We start from the raw sequence: 27,221 nt of genomic DNA on the forward strand, positions 1-27,221 counted from the left end.
GACTGGAATTCATTGCTCACCATTGCCCGCACGAACTGGACCGCCTCTTGCTCACCGTCTCTCGTTCGTAGATGCGACAATAGCGATTTTGAAATTGCTCGATCCACCAAGCTGTCACCAGATATTGCCACCGCCATGGCTTCTGACCGACCTCGAGCAGCCAAACGAGAAGCGCCTTCGTCCCAGCGCTCCGGACATCATCACAAGAAGCCCAAGACGCTGCACAATGCAGCCGAGTTTCGCGACAAAAGGGCGTCCAAGAAGAAGGGCAAGACCGACTAGAAGATAAGAGTGCAGGAGGCCCCCAAGGCTCGCTCCAAGCATTGAGATAGCTGCGAAAGAAGGAAGCGTGAAGTGTCGTATTCGTACTGTTGTTATCACCAAACAGTTTATTCTAACGTTTGAGCCCCGTGTCAAGAACCAAGGCTTATCTCAGGACACCGTGTTCGATTTCCTGTTGAAAAAGGAGGCAGCTTGAGCCGCTTTGGCCGGCATTGACGTTGAACATAGGCGAAGGAACGCATGTGTAGATAATGAATACATGATCTTACTGTATCGTTATATCATTGTAGTCAGACGCGTTACTGAATACTGGAAAGAGGCAGAAGAACACTTTGGATGCTTTCAGAAAACCGAGACGCCTACATCAACGTCGTTACTATACTTCGCGCACTTTGTATCGGTGGTGCGTTCTGCAGAAGGTTCTGTTCAGTTTCTTCCGAGCATGAGAATGTGATGGGTAAACGTGATGGGTATTCGTGAAGTGTTTGAATTACTAATGACATCGTACTACTGTGTCATACTACCCGCCGCCTGTCCTTTTGCTAGAATGTGGTATAAATAAGAAAACATGACTTGCATGTACCATCAAAGAGAGTCGTGAAGTGCCCATAAGGAGATAATAAAAAGGTATCGTAACGCCCGAAAATGCTCACACCGTACAAATTACCCACACGGTCTACCACTTGAGGCGATCGAAGAGGTTGCGGCTCCTGACATCCCTCTTCTTGCTACCACCGGGCAGCGCACTTGTGCAGTCGATCAAGTCTCCCTTGTTCTCAACACCGAGCATGCTCATCTTGACCATTGCGCTTACGAATGCTGAGTCCCACATACCCTTGCTGGCGGCAAAGGCGATGAACGGGCCGGCAGTAAGGGGGTTCTGTGCAAGGCTCTTGTCGGAAGGGAGTGTGAAAGGAGCCCTACCACGCATGGTCTCGGAGTAATATTTGTTGTCCCAGGTGCCGACAGTGGAGTCGAGGGCAGAGCCAGCTTTAGAAGGGTCGGTGAAGCGTTGTTTGGCAGCGGTGTGGGCGCCGATGAGAGCGGCGAGGTCGTAGGGTGAGAAGCCTTTTTGCGCTGGGAAAGCTGTTAGCTATGAACATGTTGAAGACTAGAGATGTATGCTTACCAAAGAGCCCGACTAAGTCTTTTGCATTGGCGTGACCACTAGGTAGAACACCGAGAGCATTCGCCTCGCTGGAGTCCTTGCGGCCAACCTTGACGGGAATAGTGGGTCCTCCAGGACATGTCTTGACTGCATGTGCGGCGGCAAATTGGATCAGATCGGCAACACCGACCTTGGTCTGGGAGGCGACATTGGCAAGGTTACCGCAAAGGCGCTCCATACCGCGGTTCTCTTTGTTCGAGCACTCGTTGGCGAGGATGAGAGAACCGTCGCATGCGCCGTTGAAGCAGTCATGGAATGAAGATCGGATAGCAGCGCGCGCAGCATCTGTGCATTGGCCGTCCCCTAGGAATTGTTGGGTGAGGGTGGAAGAGATTTGAGTCCAGACAGCAGGGCATTCTTGCGCAGGTTCCTTGCCGCCGCCACCGAAGATGCCGTCGAATATGCCGAAGATCTTTGCAAGAGTACGCTTCTCTTGTACTGGCGCTGGTGCTGGGACGGTCCAGTCTTCTTCCCGAATGGTGTAGTTGGAGTAGGCCTGGGCTGTGCTGGCAGCCGCAAGGCCAGAGATAAGGACGTTGCGAATATACATTATGTGTGAAGAGAAGATAGTGGTCCTATCGAGTGAGTGTATAGTAGGATGAAGAATATGATAGGATAGGTGAGAAGTGCCGAGAAGCGAAGAGCGAATGACTGTGATGACCTGAGATGATAATGGTAAGAAGAGAGCGATGAACATTTCTTCTTATACACTGTAACATGTTTCTGAGAAGCGGCAAGAATAGCAGCCGCGACTCATGCTTACATCTAGCACTGTATGAGTAGCTGTCTCCTCTGACCCCGATTCCCATGGGTAAGCGTTGAGGAGAGGTGCTGGAATAGATGTGACAGGCCGCTAGAGCAATGGTGAGGAAGACCCACCACTACTGTTTTGGGAGTACGGATATACGCCACTATGTGACCGGTGGAAAGCTCCTGCTTGAAGCGTGACATGTTTTAGCGAACATGCCAGTCATGCTCAAGCTTACGATGTAGTTCCCGGTCATTCACCTCACGAGATGTGGTGCATCTGCTAATGGTCGTTGATCATTGTGCCACAATTCGCCAACTCTGCGTGGCGATCATGTAGTGGATCTCACTCGCAGCAGCTTCAGAGTCATGAGATGCATGCAATGCTGCCGGTACTGCATTGTGCTGAACAACATCGATACTGCTTTGCAGAGCCTAACCCTCCGATGAACGTTTTCTGGTGTCGCATTAGCAAACGGACCGTTAGTTTGGAAGGTGATACCCCTTTCTGTCGAAACGAGGGAGTTCTAAAGAAAGATGTGGGGGTGTTGTTTATTGTTTCAAGACAGCTTCAGACTAGTGAACGTGGAGGAACTGCAGTGCCGATAAACGATGATCAACACGGCCCCGCGGTTTGGGCCATGGACGCCCTGCGTTTGAGGCGCAGGGCAGGGCTTGAGCCTGACCATATGAAGTCTAGAGTCGCGAAGTGGTTGATAATGGGCTAACGTTAGCGACTTGAGGTTCCTGGCATCGGTGCGGCTAGCACGTGTCGCGCATGTTCGCTTCGCCTTCGGCAGGTAAGCTTGTAACTAGATACTGCCGAATGGCAATAAGTCTTTGTAAAAAGAGGTTGATGGAGCTCTTTCGACGTTGCCAATTGATTGAGTAAGGTGGAGACTGAGATCCGTTCGTGTTTGCAATCCTGCGCTTCGGAGAGGGAGGGCCGCATCGTAGCTCTCGCGCAGGGTCTTTGTTGAGCCCTGTCAACTGTTAGAGATACAACCTGAACTCCACAACCAATTATCTCAAGCCCAATAGTCGGCTTCCTGTTTGACGATGCGATAGCGCTGATGGTGTTGCGGACATGCATGTCGGAGACCCGAAAGTGGAAATCCCTATAAGGATAGTCCAAGAAGGCGATCCTCTAGCGAAACCTTCTCTTGCCGAATTGCACCCTTGCAATTACTCATGACCCACCAACTTCGCGAACGCAACTACGCTTGCGACTCAAGCCCTCTGCGTCGGGCGATGGAATTTCTGAACTCGACGAACAGCGTGAAGCCGTCGAACGAGATGGCGCGACCCGCATACCGCTTATCCGTGATGTGCGCTCGTTCGCGCTATTGAGGCAGTGGAATTGTCAACAGCACCACCCACCGCCTCGAGGTCGCGACATGCGACGTGGTGTCCGAATCACACGCGAAAACCTGCACATGTCGTACAGAAGGCGAGACCGACATCCACGCCTATCCCTCCATCTTCGAGACAAACGCCACAACCCATGTATGGCTGCGCATTCACCCTCCGGGCTCTTCCGCCTCGCACCGCTGGCACCTCCCCGGTCAGCTATCGGAACACATGGACAAGTGTCAACATTGAGTTGGATGATGTAGTTGGACAGCATAATTTGGGTGTGCCGAGATGCTGCTAGATGGGTGAGATAGCACAAACTTGCTCCCACAAGAACGGCGATGAGGAGGTCGGGGTAATTGCGACGGCATTAGTGCTGACCAGGCAGGTCGATGTCGCGCAATTTAATGGGCATGCAGAGATGCAGTCAAACAAAGGCTTGAGGAAGGATGAATTAGCCGCGCTGAGTGTTGAAGCGCGTGTTGAGGTCCATCGCGGTTTCCTGTCACGCGAAGTCGCGTGATGCCGCGTTTGTGGGAAGGCGCGACCCACCCTCGGCAACACCACAACAGAAATCAGACGACCGGCAAGTGCTATGGGATAAACAATCAAGCAAAATGCATTATTGCTGCAAGAACTCCGAAAGTCGCCGCAGCATTGTGGGCGTATCACAGCGCTAGTGCTGACGATCTGGCGACTCACGATGCATCTGCTCATAGATAACAAGAGATGACTAAGACACCGATGAGCGAGCTCAAGAGGGGTAGAGAGCTCGTTTGTGGGACACCGCATCTATCGGAAGAAGCTCTAGTATGCGACATGTCACAAGTACCTCGCGACACCATACCACAGGCCCACCGCGACAGCCACAGCAGACGCGCCCAGCGCAGTAAAACTGCCTCCTTGGAGCGAGACTCTGGACCCCGAAGACGTGAAGGCGTCCCAATCCGCGTACGCCGGGAACATACACTTCAACGTAAAATCTGTTTGCGAGCGACTACAGATCGTGTTAGTACCGCGCATCTGTTGGCAAAACTTGGCCCGGAGACGGAAGACTTACGGATACATGGTCGAATTGTAACCCTCCTCATCCATATACCAACTCCGACAACCCACAAAAACGGTCTTTTCCAGATCTTTCTTCACACCCTTGGTCCACGCCGTGACGGCCTGTTTCTTCACCTCGACGCGGTCGACCTTGCCGCTCAGGATTGGTTTGATCATCTTGAGAATATACGAGACCGTATTTTCGCTCGTGAGGATGAGTGAGTGATGGCCATTCGCCGTGTTCGGTCCGACCGCGATGAAGAAATTCGGGAACCCATCGACGGCCATTCCCATGTATGCAGCCGGGCCTCCACGCTGCTTCCATACTTCTTGCAAGGCTGCTCCGTCGCGACCGTAGACTGAAAGTGGGTGCAACCAGCGGGTCGCCTCGAAGCCGTTGGCGAGTATGATGACATCGGCGTTGATGCGCTGTTGGCCGGATGTAGCCTTCCCATCGGCACCCAAAACGAGCTCTTTGCCATCCACAGCTTGGATAGGACGATTGGTAAGCGTAAACTTGGAATTCTGCATGCTGGGCAACCACTCAGTATCGAAGACGCGTCTCTTACATCCATACGGATAGTCTGGCGTCATGATATCATGGTACTTTTCCGGCACGATTTCCTTCATCATAGCCAACTGTTGTGTTTCGATCGCAGCCCGCCACTTCTTGTGTTTCATTTGGAACACGGTTGACCAAATGACTTCCACCAGCAGATATATCAGGACGCGGTTTACATACCCGAGGAATGCAAGCCACTTGTAGACCGTGGGTGCGTATTTGGCGTATTTTTCTTGGCCGAAAGGCTCGGAAAGTCGAGGCATTACCCAGGGTGCTGATCGGCCGATTTGAGTGAGTGTTTTAACTTTATAGGGTTCCTTGAGTAGCGACGGGACTATCTGCGCGGCGCTGCAGCCGGTTCCGAGTACTACTACGTCTTTTCCGTTGAGATCAATGTCGTCGCGCCAGCGTGCAGAGTGAAAGACGTCGCCTTTGATATCGCGCCATGGAATGGACGATGGCCATGGGTTCGGCTCTACAAGGATTCCCACACAACTTATCACTGCTTTGGCGCGCACGACTTCTTCATGCAGGTATACGGACTCGCGACCAGAAGCGGTTGCTTTGTCTTCTCGATCTCGGGTACTAAGATCGCCGGTACCAGGAACCAAGTGCTGGAGTGTTACTTCCCATTGCGCGTCGGCCTCAATCCAGCGGAGTTCCTTTACGTCGGTGTTCAGCTGGATGTGAGAGGCCAGTTGATACTTTTCCGAGATCTCGTTGAGATACTCGCGGAATTCTTCGCCGGTGGGATACAAGCGTTTCGAAACGTAGTTTGGTGCGAAGGAGAAAGAGTATAGGGAAGTAGGCCTTGTAATGTTCAATAATCGTCCTTTTCAGCCTGCACAATATCGCTTACACGTCGCATTGCTTCGTTACAGTCAGTGTTGTTTCCGATTATCCTGCATGATAAGACTTACTACTCCTGGGTACCGGTTGATCCACCATGTCCCTACCACCGATCATCAATCAAGGCAATCATGAGATCGCTCTTTTGACTCACCTCCAATACCAGACTGGCGATCGACAATCTTGAATTCTTTCAATCCGAGCTTTTGCCTCAGTTGACTTCCAGCCGCAATACCTGTTGCACCCGCTCCGATGATCAAGACGGGATAATAAGTTATTTTGCGTTTCTTCACGTTGTTCGGGCTCGTCATATTAGATACTGAGACAAGAAGCACAATACAAGAAAGACATCAATCAAGAACTCGTGTATCTATGTGCGCGACTGCTAACACACGGATTTGAAAGCAGGGCGTTGGGCGCCTGATGCCGGTGGTAGATTAGCCGCAGGCGTAAATCCATGCTGCAACCTAACTGCTCGTTCCCTCGTTTGATTGGTCATATACACGGGCGCATACACCTTGGGGCATAGGATCGTGTTCCTGCAGGATCAAGTTTCTGACGAGACGGGACGAATGCGCCGTTCGGCGTCCGTGGATTGCGTGGCTTGATTGCGTGGGGAATCTCATCGTTAACAGCATCGTGAATTTAATCCTAACTAGGGACATGTGTCAACCTAGCACTTCCATATCACTATGCAAGGGTCCATCCAGAATACCCTCGCAATGCCCAACCAATAATGCCGACATCGTGAGACAAGCTACCAAACCGCGAGTAACGCCACCAAGAACATGCGAAAACTACGTTCACTTCCCACCAAAAATCCTTTTGATATCTGCAAACTTGACAGGCTTGACAAGGTACATGTCCACACCTGCCTCTTGCGCATCCTGTTGATCCTGCGCACTCGCGAGTCCAGTCAATGCGACGATATGCGATTTCGGCAAGCCGTTCTTGCTCTCGAATTGGCGGATATTACGTGTACTTGTCAGACCGTCCATGACGGGCATACTCAGATCCATGAGTATAAAGTCGAAAGGGCGGGCTGGCGGCGAAGAAGACATGGCTTCTGATTTGTACGTTTCGAATGCTTCGAGACCATTGGTAGCTTCCACGTAGCGTAGATTCTGCCGTTTGGCGAACACGACGAGGAGCTTCAGATTGATGGCATTGTCGTCTACGAGGAGGACACGTGGATTGAAGTATTCACCGCCTTCGCTGTGGGTGGGACTCAGAGGGGTGGTGGTTATTGGGAAGGGACGCGGTGGCGGCGGGGAAGGGTATCCGGCGGCCTCGTCAGCCTTTCGCGTTGATACATCTTGTGGGAACATGTCACTGAGACTTCGCTGAGCCGAGGCACGAGGCGGTGCAAGAGACTGAAGGTCGGGCTGGACTAATGAGGAGCTCATCGATCGGCTGATGTGTCGCTCGTTGTTGTGTTGTGAGGCGCGGTTCTGGCATGATAGAAGTGTCCGAGCGAGCTTTCGAGGTCCGCAGCTGTGCGTGTCGTCAGTAAATTGGTCTCAGACTTGCGCAAGGAATACTCACGGCTGTGTAACTATTTCAATGATCCAGCCAAGCGCTTCGATTTGTCTCGCAAGCTGAGTCTCTGCTGCTACTTTCTCTGCAGTGTCTGTACAAACGCAAACTACTCCTAGCGGTGATGTGTTATTGCGACTGGCATTCGAGTTCTGCATCAATTGGTAGAGAGAAGGCGAGTCGATGAGCAGAAAGTCGATGTCGGTGACCGAGATGTCAGTGCTGGCGTGCTTCGAGGCGACGATCTTCATGTCAAAGTTCTTGCAAGCGTTTTCCATGGACTCCTTGGTTTTTAGCCCCCGCTCGCCACCTTGCGTGTTAGTCATGTCGCAAACGATGGAGACAGATGTGTCCTTCAGCTCTTGGGGTGCTCTGACAAGAGCATGATCTTGGTGGGCATTCGCCTTGGAGCCAATGGGTAGACGTATGCTGATCTTGATGACAGTACCAACGTTATGCGTGCTCCTTACTTCAATCTCGCCTTTCAGGGATTCTATGATCTGCTTGACGATCGAGAGACCCAATCCGGTACCGGAGCTGAAAGGGTCTTCTTGACTGAATGGCGAAAATAACTTTGTCCGCTGGTACTCCTGCGACATTCCCCGACCGGAGTCTTCCACACTAAGAGATAGGTCCATGAAGTTGGCGGAGCTTTTTTGCTGTATCATGTTGATAGCAATATAGCCAGAGTCGGTGTATTTGAGCGCGTTCCCAAGTAAATTCATCACAATGCGTCGCAGAGCACCGGGCTGCGATCTCACGATCCAACTGACGTATGGGGCTACGATCAAAGACACAGCAACAGAGCCATGTGTATCTCTGCCTGCCACTTCGTTGCTGCTATTCGTGTCCTGGAGGAACGTTGTTGCCGCCTTGCTCTCAGCTTGATCGTAGATTGCGGCTCCTTTGATGTGATGTGTCTTCCTGAACGTGTGACCAGCACACACAGTGTCGCAAACTTCCTCAACTAGTTGTGCTAGATCGAAGTCGGACGTAACACCAAGAATCGAATTATCAGAAGGCTGTCGCTTGTTTCGCCCCAGGCTTCGCTTGTTCTGACCAGAGACTTTCTGTAATTTGTTGATTTTTGCGTAATCAAGCACGTGATCTATCGTATCGAGCAGTGTCTTGCCGCAAGTTTCGATAGAAGACACCAAAGACTCTTGGTACGCCGATGCCACCGTCTCGCGTAAGAACTCGACAGATCCAAGGATACCATGCAGGGGCGAACGCAGCTCGTGTGATATAGACGCGATGAATGTGGTTTTGGCACGATCCGCTTTCTGCGCATTGAGTCGTGCTACTTCGCTGGTCACTGAGTTCCCGAATGCTTGGAGATATGGGAGCTCGTTATCCGGGCTCATCAACCTTCCGGCTTGTGTGGTCCAGATAAAGCCACCAGCAATCCATCGTTCCGTAGCCGGGCACCAGAGTGGCAGGAAGATAAGGCTCCTAACCTTTGGCAGAACTTTGAGGAACTCGGTTGGGATGAATCTTTCTCGCTTTTTGCGCGCCTTCTTGGTGTTGGCGGCGGGTTCGTCGACTGTACGATCGGACTGTTCTGTCTCGGAACGTTCAGACTTCTCATCAGAAGAGTTGATGCCCATGCCATCCTCGTTGTAGTTGAAGAACTTCCCGTACGGATATCGATGGATATAGCGCTCCATGGCAGCTTCATTGAAGCTGAAGTCTGTGTGCACTAGGGCCGCATTGCCTTCACGTAAAGATAGTCCGACCACAGGACAGGCCTTGCTGTCAGTCCCATTTGCATCGGATACGCCATCCGCGGCGACGACTGTCTGTTTCTTGAGCCTTCGTGAAGCCGTCGAATCGCCGGTATCAGTGTTATGTGTCGCACTCTCATCGCTACTGCCGGCTGCGCGATTGTAGTCGTAGAGATGGGTTCTTATCCCAGCGGTCGAAGTGTCGAAGAAGACGACACCATCGGCTTCAGTACTCTCGCGAATTATACGAGCGGCGCTGTGGAAGATACGAGCTGCGTCGGATTCGGCGTCACGCTTGCGGTGAGCTTGTCTGGCAGGTACAGACGTGTTGTGGCCTTCTTCTTCGTCAAGGGCTAGTAAGCGCGCGTTCTCGGTCTGCTTCTCCATAGTGGTGGGCCGGTTGCCGTCTTCTCGGCTGTCCTGTAAAGAAGAGCGCTCGATGAACTGAGTCAAGCCGCGTACCATGCGCTCACCCTTGTTGCGGTCCATGCTGTCTTTGGCCAGCTCGAGGTGCTCCATGACGGCGGCGGAGACATCTTGCATGAAGCGCAGTTCGCCAGCACTGATTCCATCGCGAGGCTTTTCATCAGAAACAGCATAGACGCCAATGCGATGGCCTGCTTTGGTAATGATGGGGACGCCTGCGTAGAACCTCACACCAGGCTCACCCTTAACATAGTCCCTATCGGCGAATCTTGCGTCTAGTCTGCAATCAGGTATGACCATGCATTCGCCAGTGTAGGTGCTCCCATCGTCCTCTTTTGCCGTGTAGGTCGAGGAGAAGGTATGGTAACAGACAGCATCGGTCTTGGTCAAGATGGCGTTGCCCAGCCAGACCTCGTCTTCGGGCTCTTCGGCGACAGGCTTGAACAGCGAGAGAGTTCGCGTGGCCTCGGCAAGAATGTACTGGTGGTGCGCGTCGATCAGCGATACCATTGCCCGCCGGGTATCGAGTCGAAGCGTGGCGAGCTGCGCAAAGGCAGTCAGTGATCGATCGCGCGACGTCTGGGGCTGGAAGCCAGAGTAGGTCAGGCCTTTACCAGAACCGTCGGCAGCGTCAACCAGGCTCTGTGCATCGAGCCATGGGCGGTAGTACCTGTAAGCATCCTTAGCTGCAGCCGAAGCGTTTCTATCGCATAACCCAAACCTGTGGAGATCGCGCTCGCGGGCTGCTTCTGGCCACGAGTAGCCCATGGTTCTAGTATGTTCGTGGGGGATTCAGCATGTCCTTCTAGTAGCACAACATAGCAGAGTATCAGTCCCAAGGCAGAGGCACAACGGTGGGGGGTTTGCGACTGGCGGCAGCGAGGGTGCTGGCTCCTCTTGCAGGCGAGTGGCTGCCGCTGTCGTCCATTTTGAGTGGCATAGTAACTACATCGGTGCTAGGCGGCGGATATCCTGCTCCGCGGGCCATTCCAAGGCAATTGCATTTCTTTTGGCATGGGGGGAAACGAAGAATCCGATCGAGATGCGCCCGTGGTTATTGCCAGGTGACGAAGCGATCGTGCAGTTCCGCTAGTCACCTGTCTAGCCAAATGCCGATCTCCCGCTACGCAACCGATGTCCAGGCACGAAACTTTCAGAACAGCAACTTCTGCGACGTCCATACGACAACGCCATGTTTGAAGTGCCGGATGCGAAGCGGTGGGTCGACTCGCTAGTGCGCCTGTTATCTGCATACTGACCTTGCCAAGGGTTCGCCGCGATGAGCTGGAGTCGCCCATATCGTCTAGACAATCCTCGCCCGACCCCGATCTCGAAGAGCTGCTGCGATCCAAGATAAACTCCGAGTTTACCTATACCACGACCGAAGATGATGTCCACGACATCGCGCAAAGCGACCAAGACGAGACGGAGCTGCGGCTCTTCGCTGCGCCCGCAAACGCTGCTCCACAATCGCTGAAGATTAGAATTTCATCGCCAGGCGCCGATAGCGGAGAACCAGGACTGATTCTGAAGAAGCCACGGAGCTATTATTTCGCCGACGAGCCCACAAGCGAGGAGGAAGACGCCTTCAGAGCGGCCGCCATCGAGGGAAGGAGCGTCCTGGAGCTGTCGCGGCAGCCATGGCCCGGTTGCGCCCTGCCATGGAAGGTGCGCACCATATCGCCGGCCGGCATGAGCAAGGAGGTCCTGGTCGGTCACCCTCCTATGCTCGTCACGGTTGAGGATAAGGCGCACAAGCGCACAAGAAAGGGCAAGAAGTCACGCATAGCGATACGGAAGAAGCTCCAGGCGGTAAAAGAGAAGCAGAGTGAGGCAGCACGTCTTGCGCAAGAGAAGGAAGAAGCCAAGCGTGAGAAGAACACTCGGAGAAATCGAGAGAAGAAGCTCAAGAAGAAGGCGAAGGAGCAAGCGAAGAAGGCAGCTGATGGAGCCACAGACGGGGCAGCAGAGACTATGGATGGTGTGGTGGAAGACACTGTGACCGAGACTCAACCTGTTGCTGATCAGTCGATATGAGGCGCATCACTGCAAATTTGTTATCTCATCGGCGTTACGAACAAGACTGGCATCAGACGCATGACTCCTACGGTTGCAAGTAATACTTGCTCGGTCATAGGCACCCTTCACCTGTGCCATGAGGCTACCTTTACCCATGCCGATTCTACGCTAGCAAATACCTCTATTTGTCGACTATAACTGCTTCGTTTTGGTCTACCTGTTTCCACCAACTTACACTCTACGACTCACTCAACTGCCAACATGGACCAGAACTACAACCAAGAGCATATGAACTTTGACAGCGCTTCTGGTGTCGGCCCGCAATACGCCCCGGTATATCCTTATCTCCAGGAGAGGTTCGGACCATCCACACCACAACACATAGACGAGACCTCAGCTCCGCATTACGGCTTTCATAACCACGGCACAAATGGCTACGACACGTTCATGTCTGATGTAATGCCGCCTGGTGCTCACTACGACGGGTACCATAGACCTATGACACCAGAGAGCACACCACATCCTATCGAATCGAACGATGCCCAGTTCCATGTTGCAGTTGAAGAACCGCACCAGTATACTGCGGATATGCAAGAGGAAGAGCCAGAGTTGCCCCCAGACTTCTGGAAGACTCTGGTTGATTTCGAGATCCCCGACTTTACCCAGACTTCTATCAGCAACATACCCGGTATTCAAGCCTTATACGTCGCCTACATGGACTGCTATGTACCGCTGTCAACTGCGGCAAACGCAACTCGCATGCAGTACGCCAAAGCGCTCGCCTTTGCTCTCCTCACGCACTATTATCCCCCGTCACATAATTACACGGTGGTACCCACTTCCCCTGGACCCGTGGCAAAGTACGGGATGAACTTCATCTTAGCTGCCGACGATAAGTCAGATGTCTGGAAAGAGTTCCACAGGAACAAAGGCAGGGCCTTTCGCCGCAAGGTACCGACCAAAAAGGAGCTCGAGAGGGCGGAGAAAGAAGAGCAAGACGCCAAGGTAGCAGAGTACGCCCAAGGTATTACGCAACTCTTCAACCTGCAGTGGGATCATATCGCGCCTGAGGATATCGCCGCTTTCGTGGTCATGCGCAAGACGATAGCAACGAATACTGAGACTGGTGCGGTCACGCACGAGCAGCATCCGTACACTTACTTCGCCATCATGATTGACAACTTCGACGAAGTCCCTCGCCTCTCCACGAGCAACACCATGCACCGCAGCGACGTTCTCACCGATGCCCTGTGTCGAGGCGGCAACATCCAGAACGGTCACGGCATGTTGCTGTACGGTCCGCGTCTAGAGTTCTACGCCTTTGATCGCGGAAATGAATGGGTCTATCTTGACGACGAAGAAGGAAGCGACCAGGGAACTCAGGATATCGAACCTAAGATGGAATTGCTGTCGTCGGGTGGTCAAGGTCTGGAGATGGATCTGCGCACTACCGGTCTGGACATGGTAGACGTAACGTTTCGAGACGTCGCTATGAGAGAGGTGGTTTACGCGGCTGGGCCAGATGCTAGTGTGACTAAGGATGCAGGTTCAGCACAAGGGGAGGACGAGATGGAGGACTACTAGAGACAATCTAGCGAATTGGAAGGCGAAAAGCGCGTGCATAGGTCCATTGCTGGCAAGCACTTTCCTGGCGATAGATAAAACGTCTACTTTGATAAGACAAGTGTACTTGATTTCTGCTCGTTCTTCGCCTTACTTGAAGTGTGACGGGCTTTAGACGACCCGCCAACGGTCGCTAGCCATGTCCCACTTGCGCGGACACAACTCCAATGCCTGCCATAACGTGGTCTACGGGAGCGTCCGCCCGCTAGCTGATATGCCTGTCATACTACTAATGTAGCGAAGGACCGACTGAAAGTGTTGAGATACGGATAAGTTTTGATTGTAGTAGGTTGCCTGATAATGTATCTCAACTTCACTTTATGCAACAAGTCATATATCCAGACAGGGGCCATTCCTGGGCACCCTGCAACCCTCCTTCGCCCCACCATCGATCCAATCCATCTTCTGAGCAGCCTCCTTTACAATCGCCCTAACTTCCTCAGTCAATCCCTTCATCTCAGCAAGTTCTCCAAACCTCTTCTTCCAAAGCGCCCACCTCTGCTTACTAAACTCCGCTCTACCATCCCATAACGGTCCACCACTACCTGGATCCCCCTCAGTCGCCCTCTTTGGGGTGAGGTCTTGTTGTCTTTCGTAGACTTGTTTGCCCATAGCAAAGATCCAGACCGCAGCGGAGGGGATGAAAGAATTGTATTTCTGTATTGCTGTGCCATTCGCATCGTCTTCGTGTAGTGTCTCGAGTGCATTGCGCATTTCCCAGATGCAATATATCCAAAAATTGCGGAGGTTCTCGCGCGTGATGAGAGCGTAGAAGTAGAGCATGTTGGCGTATGCGTGTACTTCTTGCAACATGTAGCCACACTGGCCTCCGGGGCCGTCGTCTATACTCTCGCGTGCGGCCATGCCGAAGCGGCGGAGGCAGGTGTACATGTCTGAATCTTTGGCAGTTGGGGGTGGAAAGCTCGCTTTTATCGTCTTCATGAGGGTGACAAGCTTGTTGAGACCGTTGGTGTCGCGGAAAGAGAGGCGTTTGGCGGAGTGGATTATGGAGTACCAGATACTAAAGAAGGGGAGGTGCTTTCTGTTCTGGAGGATGGCTTTGTTGATGGGGTCGAGCAGTTTCTTCGTAGCGTCTTTTGCATTGGTATTGTTGTTTAAGTAGTCTTGTATGATTGCGTAGAATTGATTGTCTTCGCTCGGTCCAAAGCATCCTCGCTTCTTCATGATAATGCCGATTTGGGTGGCTTCATCTTGAACGTTGGCGATGGCCTCGGCAATCTCGCGGTTTTTCCTTTCTCTTCGTTCTTCCCAAGACATCTTCTTCGATGATAACTCCATGGTTAGGAAGCGTTACCGGTAAGAACGTGGTGTTTTATGTTCGCATATAATTTCAAAGTTGAAGTACGCCCTTCAGCCCTTCAGGCTGCCATCTCCAAGCGCTAGTTTGTGACAACATGCATGCTTGCGCACGTAGTGGAGATCTGCCATAGGCGTTCTTGAATGCTGCTCCGCTATTCGCGTCAGTCTTGTCCTAAATTACTGGAATAAGCAGGCTATGGAAATGTCAGGGTATGGCTGGTAGAGTAGCGCATAAGTCTCGAGGAGCTTCAGAACATATTTTCCAATCAGTGCCCCGTCACGAATGGCAGCATAGACTCGCGGTGTTTCAAGATTCAGGACGTGCCTGGACGTGCTGCTTTACATGAAGCGGTCGGGCGACGCGCCCGATTCCAACTTTTGGAACGAGGTGTGCAAAGATGTGTACAGCGAACGAGGGCCGCTTCGGGTGATCTATCGGCTCAAGGAAATTTGCGCATATTGGCATGAACTGGTTGGATCATGAATAGTGGAAGGGAAGTCATGGTTTGGGGTGAAGAAACGCTGAAGTGTGGTGTTGGTAACCAGGGTCTTGCTCCCAAACGCCCAGTAAATTGGAAACAGCGACCCGGGCGCGAGCCGACTGCCTCGCACCACCACTAATCTCCAACACCGACACGACGGCATAAAGTGTCCAGCACGCGCATCGGCCGCCCGCACCCTCGAACGGCGATCGCACACACAATCATGTCGTCCTACCTAAACAACCTCCTTACGAACACGACTTCGCGCTACAACAACCTGCGACGACAGATCCTCTCGGACGAAGCAGACGGCGACACAGAAGATGACTCGCATCTTTCCAGAGTTCTTCGCGCATACTACACGGAGAAAGGACGGCCGTTTCCGCAATGGCTCCCGCCCGATCCAAAGGCACCGCAGCCTGCGCCCGCCCAGTTCGTGTCTTCGCGACAACAGGCACAAGCACAAACAGCGGGCCGAGGAGGAGGCTTGAACGATCTGTGGGATAATCCCGCGCCACAACAACCACCGCAAGAACCACAGTCACTTCGCCGAGGGCCAGGAGCACGGGGCGGTGGAGCGCGTCCCATGCAAGGCCGGCCCATGGGCAACTCATTGACGCCAGACCCTCAGATACAAGGCAGACCACTGCCCAGCCAACGAGCAGGAAGCTACCAAAGCTCATTGGGAGGACGCCCACCAGCAGAAGCTTCACCACCACCGAGCGCGGGTACAGGGTCGGGCACAACAGCACAGGAAAGGCTCAAGGCCCGGTTATGGGGACGGTCACAGAGCCCAGCACCGCGTGGACTTTCTTCAGAATCTGCCAACTCGCAATCGTCCCCGCAAGGTGGACGGGCGCCCTACCCTGAAGATCGGAGTCACAGCTATGGAAGTACTGGTAGCGGCGGCGGGAGACCACAGGGCTCATTTGGCATGTCGTCGAACTCCCCATGGAGTGGGAACGATGATCCGTATGCGCCCCAAGGTGGAGGGTATGGTGGCGGCGCACCTCCACCACAACGCGGACCTCAAGGTGGACGTATGGGCCTGCCAAGCGGACCACGCATGCGTTGAGCTTGTTATTGTTGCATGCAGCACGGCGTAACGGAGTTGGATCTTGGTCGTCACTGGGTGGGAAGCATGGGGTTTGTAGACCTGGCCACATAGACGAATACCTAATCAATACATTCAGCTCATAATCGCTTCAAAGCATACTTTCGTTCGGAGCTATCTTGCGCAGAGTGTCGCGGCTAGAGCACATTACTCGATGCGATAGGAGCGACGCGTTCCCCGCGAATGGCGCGGGCGGGTTGCACCGCCACACCTGGGCTGCGTCATCCGGGTGTAGGTCACTGCCCGCGCAAGCATCACCTGCAACTGCATAGCGCCAAACGGGTACGCGCCTCTTTCTTGCTTTACCACCGTACTACTTGATATATCTCCAGCGCATGATATCTGGCCATCTTACTCGGAACCCATCACCAGCCTCCACTCCGCGTCTTTGGGACGCCGCCTAGCCCCGCATGACTTCGTCGGCCCCAGCGCCCCCATCGCCCTCGGCCAGCTTCTACGACCTCAGCGACGATGAAGAAGGCGAATACAACACGATCCGCCATACAAGCAGCGGAAAGGGTGTGAAGCTACTATACACCAAGAGCAAGGTACGTAAAGCCTATCCAACGCAGCATGATGGAAGTAGGCTAACATGTGCAGGTCTACGTGCATCCCTCGCCTTCCTCCAAAGACAACATCCCAGGCTTCGTCGCTCTCGTCCAGCAGAAGTCTAACCGAACCGTTAACGATGCGCGTCCAACCTCCTCCTCCTCCGCTCGCAGCGTGAACGCGTCATCGCTGCTCCTCGCCTGGATACCAGAGTCAAACCTCGGCGATGCATATGATACATACGTCAAGGTCGATCTGTCAGACTCCTCGTCACCTCCGAGACAGTCATACCTCGTACCTCCACCTCCCACACCATCTACACATGCCGGAACTCCCGGGTATGCATTCGCCCTGCCTGTCAGCGAGATATACTCCGTCCTCATACGGCCACCAAGCATCGGATGGTGGTTCGGAAGCGTCGTCATCAATACTAGGGCTGGAGACAGTTTTCCTGCGCTCTTCTTCCACGATAGCGAGTGCCAGTCTACCATAATGCAGCGGAAGAAGCTGGCCAAGGAAAGCTTTGATCCGTTTGGCGACGGAGGCGGCATGTTCTGGGGCGGCGACGAGGTGCTGAGATGGCTCAAGAGATACGTCACAGTCGAACGATCCGGTGCTGATCCAAGCATATACCTTATCGACCCCTCGGAAGACGACAAGCGATCCTTTGGCAAAGACGTTGCACCAAGGAAGAGCACCGAAGGCAAACCAGACGCGTCATCTTCGCAATCTGGCAAACGGGATGGTGGAATGGATCCGGTCACAAAGGCGCTCAAGGAAGCAAGATGGAACTTCCTCGAGAAGCTTAGTCAGGTCACCACTTTCACGCGAAGGACTGCTCAAGCCGTCGCAGACAACCCCAAGATTCCGCCTCAGGTTAGACGCCTGATTCAGAACCCAGAGGTCCAGACACTACAAGAAGAGTTCGACAGCGCACGGTTATACCTCGCAAGATGGGCTATGGGCATTGCAGAACAAAGCGAGCGGGAGCGAAATCAGCGGATATGGACAGCAAAGGACGTCTTGGCTATGGAGGAGAGCGATGTCGGCGACTTCGAGATCCTTGACATGGATAAGATGACCATGGCCGACCGAAGAAAACCTGTCACGTTGGAAGAATGGAAGGGATTCTTCGACCCCAAGGGACGGCTGCAACTCACACCAGACGAAGTCAAAGACCGCGTTTTCCATGGAGGTCTAGATCCTGACGATGGTGTACGAAAGGAAGCATGGCTGTTCCTTCTCGGGGTCTACGACTGGGACAGCTCCGACGAAGAGCGTCGCGCGAACATTAACAGTAGGCGCGATGAGTACATTCGGCTCAAGGGCGCATGGTGGGAGCGAATGGTCGAAGGGAACCAGAATGAAGAGCAAGAGGAATGGTGGAGAGAACAGAAGAACAGAATAGGTATGTATCCTTGCGCGTTATGCCCTTGCTTGAAAACTGGCTGACTTGTCCCATTCTATGGGGTCCGTTGTGTAGAGAAAGACGTACATCGCACAGATCGCAATATCCCCATTTTCGCCGGCGAAGACATTCCCCACCCTGACCCTGACTCGCCTTTTGCGGAAACTGGCACCAACGTTCACTTGGAGCAGATGAAAGACATGCTTCTTACGTACAACGAATACAACAAGGATCTTGGCTACGTTCAGGGCATGAGCGATCTGCTCGCGCCCATCTACGCTGTCATGCAGGATGATGCCGTCGCATTCTGGGGCTTTGTTGGATTCATGGAGCGCATGGTACGTACAGTTTCCATGGCTATTGTAATCGTTTACAGGGCTGACATGCAAACAGGAGCGCAACTTCCTACGCGACCAGTCCGGCATGCGCAAGCAGCTCACGACGCTCGACCACCTCGTACAGCTCATGGACCCCAAGCTATATCTTCACCTTCAATCCGCTGAGTCTACGAACTTCTTCTTTTTCTTCCGGATGCTGCTCGTCTGGTACAAGCGCGAATTCGAGTGGCCAGATGTACTTCGGTTGTGGGAGTCGCTCTGGACAGACTACCAGAGCAGCAACTTTCACATCTTCATTGCACTAGCCATTCTGGAAAAGCACCGAGATGTGATTATGGCACACCTGAAGCACTTTGACGAGGTGCTCAAATATGGTAAGCTATGCAACCAAACCAGCCCAGATTGACAGTGAATGGTACTAACGCTACTCCAGTCAACGAGCTCTCTGGTACTATGGATCTCGAATCAACGCTCGTTCGCGCGGAGTCGCTCTTCAAGAGGTTCCAGCGAACGGTAGAAACAATCGACAAGAAAGGTAACTTTCCCTCCGCCCCGCAAGCCCGACAACGCAAGTTGGCTGCTGCAATCGTCGCCGGCCCCGGGCCAAGTACGTTCTCAAGTGCGTCACCAGCGAAAGACCAAGCGTCGACTTCCGGCACAGATAAGGGCAAGCAGGTTGGTGAAGAGGAGCAAGATGAGGCGAGGGTCATCAGTCCTGAGCTACGTGCACTGCTAAGCAGGAAAGTGGAGAAGCTCGACAAGCAGACTATCTTGGAGCATGGCGGTGGTGTTGGCAAGTAAAGTCGGCACATGTCTCATTTTGTTTAATTGTTCATTGGGGGCGGCGTTATGGCACATCTGGATACTTGTGCGGGTATATCACGACTGCTCGAACCCAATGAGACCCCGGTGGTAAGGTCAGGTACACGTGCGATTTTCGAATCGCATCTTCATATTTATCTTGCATATTGTTCCTCACCTCACGCCTTGGCCGAACATCGAACTTCTTGTCGCTTCACCGTTAGCCACGCGCAAGGCGTATGCTTCACTACTTTCGCTGTCATCCTCGTTTTGCACTGCAAACAATCAATGTAAGCGTCCGCCTTTGCGCTCACGTGTCTATCTTGCAGGTCCATCTTCACAGAGAGTTTGACTCCTTCACATGTGGATGTGAACATGAACAAACTACCAACCGTCACCTTTCGCCATGTTAAAAAAGACGAGTACAACAACAGCAGGCCTTCAATGAACTATATCAACCGCTTCATCGATCGCTACTCTCCGACCCATCCGCCGCGCAACACTTCGCATCCCGCGCAGCCTCCCAACAGTCCCGCCACCTCTCCCCATCGTCACAAATCTCAGTCACACTCTCACCATCGGCGCAAACATCACCATCGCGAGAAGATGACATCCTTCAACGGCCCTTGGTCAGGCGATCTCGACGCGTTTAAGAAGTCGGTGCAGTCGATGCCAGATCAGTACAAGTCGTCCTTCGCTGCCGCTTCCAAGAGCACTCTCGAAAAGGTCTGCGACCCAGGTGTCCTTCACATCTGGGAGACCGACTCCGATATCGACAGCCTTCTCCAACTCACGTCGGTCATCGCCAAGCTGTGCGACCTCGGCGTGCGCAAGAATAAGGGCGCGAACGAAAGTGATGGCAGTATGCTGATCATTGCTGAAGAGAGTCGAAGTAGGAACAACTTCGGTCGCATCTGCCAGTTGGTTGAGTATCTGACTGGAGCTGGTGGCAAGAAGCATCTCGAAGGCACCGTGGCGGTGTTCAGCAAGATTGTCATAGTGAGGGGATGGGATAACGGCGTTCTATCTGGACAGCAGGAGGCGCTCGAGAAGACAGTGAAGAGAGTCAACACGGCTGTCGAGCAAGTACTGAAGATGGGCGGATTGCAGAAGATAGTCTGGCATCACGGCGCTGTACTGCACTTCCTGCTACAGTGGATCAACATGACAACATCTCCTCTACGATCCGCTTTATCTGCAATCACCGTCACGGGATCCCTCAACCTCGCAGACGGAATAGCACCTTCGGTATCTGGACGAGCGAACAAACTGCCAGATCTCGAGCGCCTGGAACAGTTCGCGAAGAAATTAGACATACCCATTGTCTTCCTCGATGCACCTAGTCAGTTGCTTAACTTCGAGTATCTCGGTACGTATGTGTACTACTACGCTTACTACATCAACACGTTCCTTCCTACCTCGCTGTCGCGACCTCACCTCCACAAAGCGCAAGATGAGCTCGTTACCTTTGCATTCCGACTCCGCGCTGCGAGTGAAGGCAGGTACGGCAGTGACGCAGTAAAGATGGTGCAGAAGCATCTCGATGCGAGCAAGGCGAAACACTGGGCAAGGATGTGCGTGAGCAAAGACAACTACGAGAAGAGCAAGTGTCGTGCAGCCGGCAAAGACGAAACCATACACCACGCTGTTCAGCTAGCAGATAGCCCATTCGCCCTTCTAGCCCACGGCGCGGGAGTACCTGCATTTGCCAGGCTAGCAGTCGGACCCGCCTCTGCTTCCGCACAAGATAATTACACCGCAGCGCCCGTCAATATCGCCTTCACTAAGTCGCAAATCCGACCCACCAGCCCAGCGACCTTCCACATCCTCATCCCACAGTCATCCCAGGATCTCGAAAAAGTCACGAACCGCGTTCAGGGCCTCATGATGGCCGTGCTAGAGCGCGTAAGACAGGAGAAAGGTAACCCTGTGCTCGGAGACACGGAGAAAGGGATGTGGAATGCGGTTGTCAAGGCATGTGAATGGGCGATTGGAGGGTGTGACGAGAGTAAGATGCCTAAAGGTGTGGCGAAGAAAGTTGGATTCGTTAAGGGCAAGCTGAGGGAGGGGACTTGGGGGTTCGCGCTGAACCCACCGAAAGATGTGGGGAAGACGGCTACAACTAATGTGGCTGCGGTGGCTGCTATGCCGGAACCGAATCGAACATATGGGTTTGGACAGAATACGCAGCAGACTAGGGGGTCGCACCTGGCATATAATGGGGCTGAGCAGCAGCAGCAGATGCCGCAGCAAGGCTATGGAGGGGGAATGCCACAGGGGCCTATGCCGAGTCCTGTTCAGGGCGCTGCGTTTGCTCAGCCAGTGCCTGGCCAGATGCCAGCGCAAGGTATGTACACTGGTGGTCAGGGTCAAGGTCATATTCAAGGTCAAGACTATGGTGGTGGTCACTTTCATGGCGGACAAAGTGCGGTGTTGCCGTCGCACCGTGGATTTGAACATGGGGGAAGGGGCGGTGGATACCCACAGAGCATGGGTGGCCCTTGGTGATCTGCGTCACAACTTGACGGTACATAAATGGCACGATTGGATTTGCACATATGAATATACTGGTAAGAGTGAGCATGTTGAGGTACTTGAAGTGGCTGCTCATGATGATGATGATGTTGGGTTGATTTGAGAGCTAACCCGATTTGGTTGGATACAAAGATGGCTGGGTAATGACGTGTGTGGGCGAGCACCCACCGGGTCACGACGCGTCTACTTCGCTCGCGCGTCGTGCATCACAAATACATCGACATATCTCGAGCCATGGCGTTACTAGAAGATCCTGGCGGATTTACAGCAGTCGACGCGCGCTGTCTCGCGCGAACGGTCTGCTCCTATTCAATCCGATGACAGTACATCCCATTCACGCTTCTTCACAAAACTAACCAAAATGCAATTTCGATGACCGGCGCGCACCAGACCAGGTCCCAATCCGAGTGAAGGGCGCATTACCTTCTTTGCAACCCTATGAACAGCCCATCATGGCGGCTACCTTCCCTCTGTTCTCTAAGCTACCTGCCGAACTTCGAGCTTCGATCTGGGGGGTTCGCACTTTAGAACGACAAGGCTCACCATGATGCTCAGCATGGGACGAAGACGAATAAAAGACTTACTGTTACGACTACAATGCTGTGAGCGAGACTGTATCTCGGAAGAGGCTGGTTACCTTGGCGCAAAACCCCGTCGTCGTTTGCGGAAAACTGAGCTTGACGACTACATGTGGTTGCCATGAGTGTGTTTGCTGCACGCAAGTCAGGCTTGAGGGGAGTCACTAGCATGTGACGCCTATTTCGCAATGTCTAGCAATCATGTTGCTGCATATAATACGCCCGCTACAGGCGATAGAAGGTGGAACCACAACTGAGCCATCCTCACAACATGCCACCAAAGAACACGCCTCAAAAGAACGCTTCCAATACAGGATACTCAAGCGAACACTCCCCCGACGAGCCAGACCAGGAAGTCTTGTCCGATTTTGAGGAAGAAAGCTCCTCTTCCAGTTCAGAGTCTCCACCCAAAGAGAAGCGAGTCACCACGTCCGAAAGCGAGGACAACGACCTCGTTACCGTGAGCAAAGATAGCACACCCAGTCCTACCGCAAGCACCATCCTGATAAGGTTTGAACTTGAGGATACTTTGCTGGCAGGTAAGATGAACGAGAAGTGGAAGAAGAAGTTGAGTGATACAGAGAGGGCGAAGAAGCTTCAGGGACTGCTGGATGAATGCACTGCCAAGAGGGAGGAGGGGGGAAGAGCGGCGGTGGAAGAAATGAAGAGGAGAATGGAGGAGGATGACGAAGAGGAACAATATGAGGGAAAAGGTAAGGGTAAGCAGGTCTAAAGGTACATCAACTTAGATGATGTATAGACAGCAATGTAGTCACTCTGTTGCATCGCTATCTACTGCAATGCGCGTAATACATAATTAAGTAGGTATACTAGAGTAATAAAGCATGTAAAGTACTTCTAAATAAGTAAATTTATAAGAAAATAGGCTTTTTACTTACTTATAGTAATAATTAGCTAAAGATAAAAGTTTTAAGCGCTAAGCTTAGAGATAAGCTATAAATAAAAATTTTATTAAATTATTAAAAATATATTTCTAATAAGTACTATAAAACTTTATAAGCTTTTTTAAGTATAAAAAATAACTAAAGTTATAAAGTATAGTTATAGTAGTAAATAGTAGAGGTTTTAAGTATATAAAATTTAGCTCTATTTTTTTTTTTTTTTTTTTATACTATATTACTTAAAATACTAAGTAAGTACTATTAGTTTATTATTACTACTACTTTTACTAACTTAAAAGCTATAAAATATTTTTTATATTTAAGTACTATACTATTTTTTTTATAGCTCTTACTATAATAAAGTTTATAAATTTTATACTAAATATACTTAAATAACTAAGTATTAATACTTTAAAGCTATAAGCTATTAAAACTATTAAAATTTTATATATATATATAGCTATATCTAATATTTAAGTAGCTACTTTTAAAGCTACTAAATATAACTATAAAGTTTAAAATATTAATAGTAAAGCTATAGTAGTAGTAATAAAAGTAGAAAACTATATACTTATAATAAAGAAATAAAAATATATTTTAAGAACTATATAAGTTAGTAAAAAAGTTAATACTATAATAGTAGTATACTACTTTAAGTAGTAAATAAAAAAAATAGTAAAGCTAATAGTTAAAATTAGTTAACTTATTATTATAAATAAAAATAAAATAGTATTTATAAAGTTTTTATTTAGTAATAAAAATATTATATAAATAGCTTTAGTATAGTATTACTTTAACTAATACTAAAAATAATAAGCTATAGTAGTATATAGCGTATTTATTAGTAAACTAATAATTCTATAGTAGAAGCTAGTCTAAAAAGAGTAAGATTTATTACTAGTATATAAAAAGACGTATTTTAAAAAAGTTAAAATCTTACATTTAGAGATATAGGCGTTAGATAGACTAAGACTTAGATTCTTAGCGCTACTATCTCTAGCGTAGTTAAAGCTTTTAAAATTTAGAGTAGTAAGATAACTATTTTATAAATACTAACGTCTACTTATATTATAGTAGAGAGAATTATAATATAATTATATATTCTTAATAGCTTATAACTAACTAAGCTATAGATTACAAAGTAATAAAATACTAAAATCTTAGCTTATAAAATCTTTATTCTTATTCTTATTCTTATTTTATAGCTTATAGTAAAATTAGTAATTTAAAAACTTATTAAAGATATAAATAGTAGCTTAAATTTAATACTAAAAGCTATACTAATTAAATAAGCTCTTAACTATATTCTTAATACCTCTTCTATAAGTTCTTCTAGCGTTAGTAAGTCTAAAGCTAATTTTATTACTAGTTATATTACTTACCTTACTAAAGCTTAATTAAGCCTTTTATTATTACTATATTAATTATTTTTCTTTTAAACGCGTTACTATTACTTTATAAGTTTTTTTAAAGTTATTATTTTAGAAGCTATTATAAAGGCTATTATAAACTACTATATTTATACTATACTAAAGACTATTATAAGTACTCTAAAGAGCTACTTTACTAGTATAAAGCTATATACTAAGCTTATTAATATTCTTATTACCTTTATTTCTAATATTACTATTTTTATTATCTTTATTATTTCTATTATATATATAGCTAGCGTAAAATCTTTTATTATTCTTTTTTTTACTCTTACTTTTAAGAAGCTTATTAGTAAGATATATAAGCTTTTTAGTAGTTATAGTTTCTTATCTATAAGAGATAGAAACTAGAAAAACTATTTTATTAAAGACTATTCTATTAATAATTTTACTAATAAGATACTACTAATTATCTACTATATTATTATCTATAACTAGGTATATAAAGTAAAAGAAATAATAAATTTACTTTTCTCTCTAGCTTTATAAAAAGCTATACTTTAGTAAAGAAATACCTTAGCTAAAATACTTTATAAAAGTAATAAAAGCTAGAATAGTAAGAATATAGCGTTTATAGATTACCTTATATAGCAAGATACTATTTATTAGATAGTAGCTATAATAGACTACTATAACTCTTATTAAGACCTAAAGAAATAGTTATTATATTATAGTTATTAAAGAATAAATACTATAAGGCCTAGTAAGTACTAGTATTTTTATTACTACTATATTATATAGTTTTTAACTACTATATAAACTTAGAAGTATATAAATATCTATAGTTATAGTTTATATAAGTATTGTTATAGTTCTAACTAGTTTCTATCTTATTACATTATTACGTAACTAGCCTAGCCTAATTAGACTAAGCTACTTACTAGCTTTCTATATATAAAAGTTTTATATCTTTATATTTTATATAATAGCTTATATTCTATTAAATATATTTATTATTATTTATATCTTTTATATTATATAAGCTTCTTTTTAAGATAAGTTAGTAAGCTTATATATAAATTATATATTAGTTATAAAGTAATAAGCTAATATATAAAGCGCGTAATATAATAGTTACTATAGCTCTCTATATTATAAGCGCGTAATATAAGGTTACTATAGCTTTTTATATTTTATATTCTTTGCGCTAATAAGATAATAGTCTAGTTAAATAAAACTAATAAGATAGCTACTACTAACGTTAGTAGCGCTAATTCTAATATCTAGACCTAGTAAGAAGATACTAAAGGCTTCTCTAATAACCTAGGTAACTTTAAGAATAATTCTAATCTTAATAAAACTAAGAAAACTTAGTTCTAATAAGAGCGCGCTACTACTCTTACTAAGCACTAATATACTTATAAAGTACACTTTAAAAATAGTAATAAGAATAGTAATAAGAATAGTTATAATAGTAATAATAATAATAGTAACTCTAAGTATTATTACGCTTCTTATTATTAGTTACTTAAGATAGTAGTTAACCTACGTAGCTAGACTATCTTTAATATTAGTTATAATAATAAGACTAATACTATTTTTATCTATTTTTTTAATATCTACTCTAATAGTAAAGAAGAGATTCTCGCTAATATAAGGTTTATAGCCTAGTTCTATAACACTATTAAGAAATACTTTAAAACTATATTTAGTTATATTATTAATATTATAGATAACTACCTTAGATATACTAACTAGCTTTAGTAGCTTTATAATAAAGCGCGCTTTTAAAAAAAAGCTATTAAAGTCTATATTAATTACGCAAAGGCTTAGACCTATTCTATTACTAATATTAAAATTAAGTTTCTTACTAAGAAGTGTATATATATAATTTTTTTTTTTTTTTTTTTTTTTTTTTTTTTTTTTTTTTATTTAGAGTCCTAAGCTTTTACTCTTACAAGTATGCTGCTATTCTATTTTTATTCTATGTGTTTACAGCTATAATTAGTACTTTACTATATACTTTTAATTAATAAATATATAGTAAGAAAGATTAGTTTTTTTATATATAAAAATAGTAGTAATTTAAACTTCTAAGCTAGCCTAAAAGAGCTATAATTTAATAAAATTCTTAGTACGTAATTCTATAAGCTCTAGTAAGCTTATAATAGGTAGAAAGACCTAGAAGAGTTTTGTAGTCTATTCTATTACGTTCTAAATAGTTCTAAGTAGCTACCTTACGTAGCTAATACGTAATTATCTTAAGCTTTAAGACCTCTAGAGTGTTAAGTAAGAGTAATTACGTAATAAACTATTACGTAATTACTATTAGGTTAGAGTAACACTATAAGTAATAGTGTAATTAGCGTTATACCTACAAAAGTAAGAGGTAAGAAAAGAGAGTCTAGTAGGCTAGAGTTTTAGAGTTGTAATAATATATTATTAAATAGCAATATATAAAGTAATAGTACGTAATAGCTTACTAAGT

The 27,221-nt window shown here is 48.3% G+C and overlaps 10 protein-coding genes across 10 annotated transcripts; 6 read left to right on the top strand and 4 right to left on the bottom strand.

Moving 5' to 3' along the window:
* Window positions 1-958: 958 nt before the first annotated feature.
* J4E87_000807 (uncharacterized protein) lies at window positions 959-2,000 on the bottom strand (the record flags this gene model as incomplete). The annotated part of the gene is made up of 2 exons (XM_049372459.1): window positions 959-1,359; window positions 1,412-2,000. 2 exons carry the CDS (start codon window positions 1,998-2,000, stop codon window positions 959-961), a joined length of 990 nt encoding a protein of 329 aa, XP_049238593.1.
* Window positions 2,001-4,606: 2,606 nt separating this feature from the next.
* J4E87_000808 (uncharacterized protein) lies at window positions 4,607-6,027 on the bottom strand (the record flags this gene model as incomplete). The annotated part of the gene is made up of 2 exons (XM_049372460.1): window positions 4,607-5,991; window positions 6,021-6,027. The coding sequence occupies 2 exons, from the start codon at window positions 6,025-6,027 to the stop codon at window positions 4,607-4,609; spliced, it is 1,392 nt and encodes a 463-aa protein (XP_049238594.1).
* A 784-nt stretch (window positions 6,028-6,811) lies between these two features.
* On the bottom strand, window positions 6,812-10,462 carry J4E87_000809 (uncharacterized protein; the record flags this gene model as incomplete). The annotated part of the gene is made up of 3 exons (XM_049372461.1): window positions 6,812-7,502; window positions 7,554-7,638; window positions 7,684-10,462. 3 exons carry the CDS (start codon window positions 10,460-10,462, stop codon window positions 6,812-6,814), a joined length of 3,555 nt encoding a protein of 1,184 aa, XP_049238595.1.
* A 424-nt stretch (window positions 10,463-10,886) lies between these two features.
* J4E87_000810 (uncharacterized protein) lies at window positions 10,887-11,731 on the top strand (the record flags this gene model as incomplete). The annotated part of the gene is made up of 2 exons (XM_049372462.1): window positions 10,887-10,912; window positions 10,963-11,731. 2 exons carry the CDS (start codon window positions 10,887-10,889, stop codon window positions 11,729-11,731), a joined length of 795 nt encoding a protein of 264 aa, XP_049238596.1.
* Window positions 11,732-11,974: 243 nt separating this feature from the next.
* J4E87_000811 (uncharacterized protein) lies at window positions 11,975-13,297 on the top strand (the record flags this gene model as incomplete). Its single annotated transcript, XM_049372463.1, has 1 exon — window positions 11,975-13,297. The coding sequence occupies one exon, from the start codon at window positions 11,975-11,977 to the stop codon at window positions 13,295-13,297; it is 1,323 nt and encodes a 440-aa protein (XP_049238597.1).
* A 369-nt stretch (window positions 13,298-13,666) lies between these two features.
* Window positions 13,667-14,635, bottom strand: J4E87_000812 (uncharacterized protein; the record flags this gene model as incomplete). The annotated part of the gene is made up of 2 exons (XM_049372464.1): window positions 13,667-14,588; window positions 14,631-14,635. 2 exons carry the CDS (start codon window positions 14,633-14,635, stop codon window positions 13,667-13,669), a joined length of 927 nt encoding a protein of 308 aa, XP_049238598.1.
* Window positions 14,636-15,361: 726 nt separating this feature from the next.
* On the top strand, window positions 15,362-16,213 carry J4E87_000813 (uncharacterized protein; the record flags this gene model as incomplete). Its single annotated transcript, XM_049372465.1, has 1 exon — window positions 15,362-16,213. One exon carries the CDS (start codon window positions 15,362-15,364, stop codon window positions 16,211-16,213), a length of 852 nt encoding a protein of 283 aa, XP_049238599.1.
* A 449-nt stretch (window positions 16,214-16,662) lies between these two features.
* J4E87_000814 (uncharacterized protein) lies at window positions 16,663-19,348 on the top strand (the record flags this gene model as incomplete). The annotated part of the gene is made up of 5 exons (XM_049372466.1): window positions 16,663-16,800; window positions 16,853-18,209; window positions 18,285-18,547; window positions 18,603-18,921; window positions 18,981-19,348. 5 exons carry the CDS (start codon window positions 16,663-16,665, stop codon window positions 19,346-19,348), a joined length of 2,445 nt encoding a protein of 814 aa, XP_049238600.1.
* A 606-nt stretch (window positions 19,349-19,954) lies between these two features.
* On the top strand, window positions 19,955-21,856 carry J4E87_000815 (uncharacterized protein; the record flags this gene model as incomplete). Its single annotated transcript, XM_049372467.1, has 1 exon — window positions 19,955-21,856. The coding sequence occupies one exon, from the start codon at window positions 19,955-19,957 to the stop codon at window positions 21,854-21,856; it is 1,902 nt and encodes a 633-aa protein (XP_049238601.1).
* Window positions 21,857-22,732: 876 nt separating this feature from the next.
* On the top strand, window positions 22,733-23,194 carry J4E87_000816 (uncharacterized protein; the record flags this gene model as incomplete). The annotated part of the gene is made up of 1 exon (XM_049372468.1): window positions 22,733-23,194. One exon carries the CDS (start codon window positions 22,733-22,735, stop codon window positions 23,192-23,194), a length of 462 nt encoding a protein of 153 aa, XP_049238602.1.
* Between the last annotated feature and the right edge of the window lie 4,027 nt (window positions 23,195-27,221).

This window comes from Alternaria ethzedia (assembly GCF_023757985.1).
Source record: "Alternaria ethzedia strain BMP 0044 chromosome Unknown scaffold_1, whole genome shotgun sequence".
NCBI classification, from domain to species: domain Eukaryota; kingdom Fungi; phylum Ascomycota; class Dothideomycetes; order Pleosporales; family Pleosporaceae; genus Alternaria; species Alternaria ethzedia.